At 37.4% G+C, this 7869-nt stretch overlaps 1 protein-coding gene across 1 annotated transcript in view; it reads left to right on the forward strand.

The window, feature by feature from the left end:
* The first annotated feature begins 545 nt into the window (after window positions 1–545).
* Window positions 546–7869, forward strand: part of LOC102381454 (muscular LMNA-interacting protein-like) — a 36645-nt gene continuing 29321 nt past the window's right edge. The window contains exons 1-3 of the mRNA XM_025195628.1: window positions 546–608; window positions 1155–1313; window positions 3593–3967. Of these exons, the coding sequence (XP_025051413.1) occupies window positions 600–608; window positions 1155–1313; window positions 3593–3967 (543 nt within the window). The 5' untranslated portion in view covers window positions 546–599. The remainder of the gene's footprint in view (window positions 609–1154; window positions 1314–3592; window positions 3968–7869) is intronic.

Raw genomic sequence — 7869 nt, forward strand, 5'->3', positions numbered from 1 at the left:
GAGTCAACACCTACCCTGAGAAACCTCTTTGCAACACTATATCCAAATTTCTGACAGGACAGCTCCATTAGAAGGGCTCCATTTGCTAGGATATGTCCTCATGAAAGAGGATTTCAGTAAATGGAGAGGGCAATGAAAAGGTTTCCCACTGTTTGACTTTTCAGATAGAGTTTCTGTTATGTGGTGGGAAGCAAAACACACTGCTCATCCTCTCTTGATCTTGTTCTACATTGTTCCTGCACAATCCATATGTATGGTACCCTAAACAGAATTTTCAGTGGGTTGAGAAGGTGAGCCATTCCTTGCTTCTGTGTCTCCCCCTCTACAGACATATAATTGGCCTATAAAACTGAAGGGCCTGTAAGGAAGGTAAGGGAATGGAGTATACTGCAATCCTGGGACTATCTCCTTGAAGCATTGATGTTGGCTCTGAGTCAGTAGTTACTCTGGGAAGTGTGTAATTTGTAGACACTTGCACCATCGCAAAAAATTACAATGTTTGGTTTTCTTCTGTTCCATGAATTATTTTTCACAGATCAAGTGTTTGTACAGTTCAATGGCAGACAAGGTTCTTTGGGTGACTTGAAGCAACCTTCCTTATGACAAAGGTGTGAGAAGTGACTGTGGTTCCATTTAAGCATATATCATATACACAGTCCCTTTTTCATTTGCTAAATTTGAAAGCTTCTTTCTACAACAGCTTTTGCAGTTTTCAGGCTACTCATTTGCAACTCCACATATGGCTTTAGAGCCATATTTTGCTTTCAGACATGTTGATATGAATTCCATGTCACACTGCTATATATGCACACTGACTGTGAGCAGAATTCATCTCTTTCTGGCATAAACATCAAACCGGAGGCCAAATATTCCCTTGGCGCACATTCTGCAAGTCTACTGCAATTAATAGGGTGGTACTAAGTGATGTTCAGGACATAAAGCTTCTTTTACAAAAAAAATCTTAATTTCTCTGTTTCTATAGAGAATATATATTGCTAGTCTACAACATCCAGTGATTAATATAACTACTGAAGAAATCAAAAAGGTTGAGGATGTTATGTTGGGTAACGCCTAAGAATTGAACAGATGTTTTCTTCTTTTGCAGAGCTGATCTCTATGCAGGTTAAAAGGTGAATTCATTATGTATTTTGTAGGTCCCTTCTGGTGAATCTGGAAGCAAACCCTTGACCTTCACATTTGTTCCATATATTGGACAACTTCCAACTCACTTTGAAGTTGTAGATGCCTCCAAATTCCTTGTGAAAATTTCAGAAGAGCCAAACGCCGACACCAGACAAGAAATTATAAATAAGGTATGATTTCATATTTACTTATGTTGATACTTAGAAGTCCTGAAAAAATTCCTCCTGGACCCCTCTTGTTGGTCTTCCTCAGTCTCCTTGCTCTTGATAATTGATTGTAAATTCCAGGACCACCATTGAAACCACACTGTATAGATAGAATCAGAGGAGGCAATGGAACAAGCAATTCAGTAGTCTGTTTGTGCTGGAGTTTGTACATGAAACAAACCCTACCCAGTCTGTGTAATCGGCTCTGACAATTATGTAACAATATGACCTTGGCACATGAGGGAAAAACCCGTCCTGACTTACACAGGGGGGATGAGTAGAATTCTCTCGCTGAAATCCATCAGTAGTTGGTCACAGAGTCCTGCCAACGCTCAGTATTTCATACTTCAAATAAAGGGGCCAACACGCATAATAATGTCCAATTGTGGTCAACTTAAGTTTTCTCTGTTTTGAAAGCTTTCATGACTTTGTGAAAGAAACTCCTGACTTAAAATCGGGATGCCACTGGAAGCAGGTATCTTTAGCTAACTGGGGTAATCTTTTAAACACAATTTAAAGAGCAATTACTATTAATCTGAGGACAAATTGATGTGCGTGTAATTGATAGATAGGCATTTCTGATTTTTGCATTGCAATTAAAAATCAATTAAAAAAGGAGGACATTTCTTTTTTACTTCAATTGCTCTGCAAACCAATATCCTATGTAACTTTTGGATTTAGCTACTATAGAACAAATGTGCTTCATGATCATATGGTGACATTTGCCTCAGTAATTCCTGTGAAAGCGAATTCTACAAGCTGATAATACACTACATGGGGAAATATTTTTCTTTTCCTCCCCGCTTCTCCTTTAGTTTTATTCTGTGTTATTTTACAGGCTGACTAATTCATTTTCATAACACTCACTTGATCTTGCACCTGGAGGCCCTTGCATGGCATATAGACAGGAGTGCAGTTTTATTATATTCCCATGTAAATAGGCAGAGCCATACAGGGATGGAAATTATGTCCTGTCCTAGACATAGTCATCTGAACTGAATGGAAGGAAGTCTCAAGTTCCTTGAACATTTTTAATTAAATAGTGTGATACTAAAAATAGGTTGAGCACAGGCACATAAGGAGCATGTCTGAGAAGATATGACTTTTAATACAGTACTCAGAACACAATATAGTTGCTTAACTCCATGTTCCACTCTTTGGCCTTATTAGTACTTATTTACTATTAGTACTATTCTTATTAAGTCAGGAAAGGATTCTCTGATGTTTCTGTCTTGTTCCAGCATGCGGACAACATTCATTAGATGCATGGTGCAAGATTAACATCTTCATGCTATCTTTTGTTCTCTTTTCCAAACTGCATAGAACCTGGAAAAGATTTTTTTTAAATGAGGCATCCAAATCAATATTTAGCTATCAAGATAGATGGTTTTATTATTAAAAGAGCTAAGTGTCAGTAATTTCAGTTGCAGTCAGTGATGATCTGTTTTCATAGCTGGCCCTTACACAGCATTTATTGTACAGTACCTGGTAAATCTGTTCTTTTGTTTTGTCCCTCTCTCTAGGAAAACAAAATATATTAGTAATTTCAGTTATTGGGCAACTGGACAATATATGGGCTCACAGCTGCAGGGCACTTGAGGGGTTAAATATTGGAAACTGAAAAATGCGGAACATAAAGAACAATTAGGCTTTGTTCTAAAATGATTGCACTCAAATGTACAGTAAATCTCTCTAACCTCAGTTCCTTTTGTTTCTTCTTCAGAGAATGCCCTGGATTGAGGTCCTTTGTTACCACATATTGGTTTTGCCCCAGATTTCTCTGTCAGACAGTTGTGATGGGTATTGTTTTCTCTTGTGAATCCCACAGTCAGGATTCCTGCCCTATCATGGCTGGTTTAGCCTGGCCCTACAGCTCATTCTGCTTGACACCACCCTCCCTCTTTCCAGTTCCAGTGTTATTCCAAACATCAAGTCCTATTTATCATATTCAATTGAGTCTTCTGTTTTGCATTACATGGAAAAATGCAACGCGTGCCTCCCTTTGAAACAGACATTGTGTATCAGCCAGTGTATTGGTGGGAGGGAGGATGCTGGGAGTGGGAAGCTGGGCAGTAGAACAGCCAGCTTCTGCTAACCTGCCACTCCCTCACAACATGGGCTGGGAGTTTTTAACTTATTTTTTCAACTGTTGGTAGCACAGTGCTAACCCAGACTGTAAACTAAACATTTCTTATGTTTTTGTGGAGAACAAATAACCTGCAATGGATTTAAATTAATCTTAGCCTCTTTTGCAGTCTCACATACGTTCTGGTGACCTGGCCTTCAAAAGTCAATTCCAGCAAGACAGCAAATCTACCTTTCACCCAGAAAGCACCCAAAAGATTTTCCAGCCCCAAGGGCATAACACAGGCAAAAGAAAAATGCAGGAGAACGACCTTTTTAAGGCTGAATTTATCTTTATTACTGACTCTGGTGAAGAAGATGAAGAAACTATTGCCAGAAACAAAGTTCAACCGCCTTCTATAGGGAGCTACGGGCATACAATATTCCAGTCCTCCAGTACATCTCTTGATCCTACCGCATCGAACAAACCTCTTAGTGACTTGAATGTTCCATGGTCACAAGGTGCAGCGCTTTCTCACGGTGCTACTGGTCAGGTACATTGCTCTTTTAACTCTGGTGCTTGTTTTTGGCTCTGCATGTCAAATTTTACTTAGCAAAGGTTTTGAGATAGGATCTTTCATTCTGTTTGTGGCTGGATATCAGTTCACTGGCTCTTTTAAAGATTATTACTAACTTCTAATCCCTCTAGTTCCTAACCTTCTACCTAAAGTTGGTATACATCTTACACATCTTCTATTATAAAGATGATATGTAAAGAGGTAAGATGAGTAGGTAGTATAGACCTGGTAGGCCTTCTCTTGTCCCCTTTTTGCTTTACTCTGATGTTTCTGGAAACGTTACTGATAGTCACTATATATATATACATGTGTGTATAGTGACTATCCCTGACCTTTCTAGAAACATCAGAGTAAAGCAAAAAGGGGTCAAGAGAAGGACCCAATATATATATTAACCTAATATAGTGAGATCCTCACAGGGACTGATACATCTCTTTGACTTTAGTAAGTCCATGCCAATTTATACGAACATTTTTTTAAGAGAAAGTAAGTCCAGTTACTTTCCCTATTAAATGAATAGATCTCACTGTCCTAGGTTCAATCCCTGATTTTCTTATTTCAGTTTTTTATGTAGAAAAAGTCAAGCTAATTCTGACCACTTAAATTCTAGATAAGACTGGACTTTAGGATTGAGCCTCACAATTATATTAATTATTCATTTGACACTAAAATTTCCAGTGTAATGAGTGGGATTTTGCACAAGTGGGGGTCAAGAAAATGTCTTTATAGAGGCAGAATGTAAGAAATGAAAGCTTAAGGAAAATGCATATTTACTTCTAACACTTTTAGCTCCTGTATTCTGGCAAAATAAGAGCTTTCTCCTATAGCTTCTCTAAAATATTACACAGCACTTTGATTAGGGACAGACAGTAAAATACGTGTGGTGTAGTGTTTTTTTTTTAAAACAATTCTACTTATATTACGAGAGCAGGATTTTGTTGCAGTGTCAGAGAAAATATATGTTCACTGGCCTTCTTCACAGGAGTTGAATTTAAATAAATTCCAATAAAGTCTATAAAACTGTATTAATCATATTAGCTGAGTTTATTTAGAGGTAGCATGTTTTATAGCTGAAGTACATTTCCTCATCATTGTTTCAAAGTCATATGATAACAGATGAACAACTTTATGTACCTTTCCCATATCTATTTTCTGAATAACATTTGTAACTATGTATGCAATAAGTGACTACACATGGACTAAGTTGCTTTTCACTAATGTTCAAAACTTTCTTCAAATCTTCTCTCGCGATATTTTCCCATTTATTCTTTCATTCTCTATAGTCTAGTATTTAGTATAGGATATATTAATCCATTTTGAAATGAAAGGAAATTATAAAAAGTTTAAAATAGCTGTTTCACTTCTTGCTAGTAAATTTCTGGGTACTATATGAAAAAGAGTCTTTTACATAGGGCTAGCTCATAAGTAGATCTCATCTACCAGTAGAAATTCTAGACTTGTGAATGATCTTCATATCTACAAAGTCAGTGATTGTGCACACACAAGAACATTTTAAATAAAATCAATAACATATTCATTGACTTCCTATTGTTGAGGAGAGGAGGAAAAAGATTAATCCTAAAGGTCAGGCAAGATGATCACAGTGATCTCTACTGGCTTTATTAGTCTGTGAAATAGCAAGAAACTCCTATTGTCCTTGGAGGGCTTGATACATATGACCCATATTAGAAAATATCATGTTCTATTCAAAGTATGGAGGATGATTTAATATTTAACATTTACTTCAATAGTTATAAAAAATATCAGGAAAACTTCTGGCTGTTTTCCCTGGAGTAAATTAACAATGATCAATAATCCAATGTTGTTTGTTTGTTTTGTTTGTTTGTTTGTTTGTTTGTTTTTTATTATTATTTATTTTCATTATTTGTTTTTGATTCTGAATTTTGGTGGCAGTTCAGGAAGGATCTTTTTCACGCTGAAGCTGGGCCCCACAGATTTTACTTGCATAATTTCTTCCTAGAGAATTATGTTTTTACTGCCATTAGCTTGTGGGAATAGCAAAGGTTTTGTAGTTGGGAAATATTTACCATAAAGTAGTCAGTAATCTCCATTTTGCTTCAATAATTTTCATGCTATAGCTATAAAATGGAAGACCTGAAACACAAGAAATGGGAAAACTCTGGACCAACTCGTATGTTTTTAATACATGATTTATTAAAATGGAGGAACTGAATAATCATTTTTTTTCTTAAACTATCCTTTTATGATATACAATACACAAGTATAGACTCATTTGAAAAACAGGTACACTTAGGCCACCTGGTGGCTAAATCTTCATAGCTGTGTGATAGGGCACAGAGAACATTCTTTTCTTCCTTTCCTGTGCACTTGCACAAATACAGTGTTATTGTGGCTGAGGAGTATCAGGTGTCTATAGCCACCACCTGTACACACCAAGGGTTTTAATTGTCATTAAATTAAATAGGTTGATAAAATTTAAACTTGTTTATTTTGGAGTGCTGCATCTGTGTTTACATGCACTAGGTTTTCAAATTAATTAAGCTTTGGAGTGGTGCATCTGTGTTTACACACAATAGGTTTTCAAACTAAGTAAACTGGGTCCCTGGCAGGTGCTACAGGACAATGGGACAGTCCAGCACTGCCCCCCTGGCCCAGGGCCTCCCATCCACCCCATGCCCATGCCCTTCCACACAGCCGTGGAAGCAGGAAGCTCTCAAACCACACAAGAAAAAATAAATAAATTATGTCCAAGGCATGTTAGTTTTAAAAAATGGAAGCAATTTGAATGTGAAAGCAATTTGAAGGGGTGAATTACAAAAAAGTTGCAGTGTCATCTGGTGGATAAAGAGGCTCAATACATGTCTTTGAGTGCCTTGCGTTTGCACATAACAAATCCATGGATGTGAAGCTTTAATTTCCGGCAAACCAAATGAAACTGTCTGAGGAGTTTTAGTCTAATGCACAAGAAAGACTTTTAAAGTGTCAGGAAATCCTGCTTGTGCAAACAGACACACAGTTGCAGTGCACGAAAGGGCAAAAATCGTGGCATGTATATGAGCCCTATAACTTCCTTTGTCTGAAAACTTGGTCAGCTGTAGATGGGAGTAGACCGTGCGCAATAACTCAATTTTTAATATTAAAACTACCAAAGGAAAAAACAAAAGTAGAATATTAAGAACCATGCAAACATTTAGCTCCTTAAGTACAATATCAATATATGACAACATATAAATATATTATTTGTATTAATAATTATAAATAATAAATACATATAGTAGTTAGTAATCCTATAACTATTAATTAAAGTAAATGCAAGATTTACAAAGGGGCATGGCTCAGCATATCAGGAAGAGAAATCATAAACTAAAGTTGGGTGCCTGTGTCCTGTATACCTTAAATGGGGAGATTTGATGGGTCTAAACAGGAGATACCTAAATAAAAAGTGCTGGGGAAAGAGGGCTGGCTGAAATTCCATACTTCTTCTGTGTTTAGGAACAGTCCTGAGTGAGGTGCCTTTGTGAAGCTGGGGTTAACTTGAAGCAGCTTCAGCAAGAGAGGCAGAGAGTCCTCTTCCCAACCTGTCTCTGGCTTGGTGGGTTCCCTGAGGAGGGAAATGGAGCCCTTCAGGCTGAGGAGAGCCAGAGCACACTTCCTGACTAAAATTTTCGAATCTCTAGACTATTATGTAAAAGGTGACTAATATTTTCTTCTCCTTAGGCTGTGGCCAGGAAGCATGTCCTGGAGTCCAAGGCATTTTGGGAAGTTTTAGTTCTTTAGCATGGCTGTAAAGTTTGCTGCCAGGGGGAAATATTCACCCCATTCTTTTGCTCCGAAAGCTCCTGGCAAGAGGACAGCAGCAACAACAACAAATATTGATTTCAGCAGACAAAGATGGC

This window comes from Alligator sinensis, unplaced genomic scaffold, assembly GCF_000455745.1.
Source record: "Alligator sinensis unplaced genomic scaffold, ASM45574v1 scaffold2083_1, whole genome shotgun sequence".
Lineage (NCBI taxonomy): Eukaryota > Metazoa > Chordata > Crocodylia > Alligatoridae > Alligator > Alligator sinensis.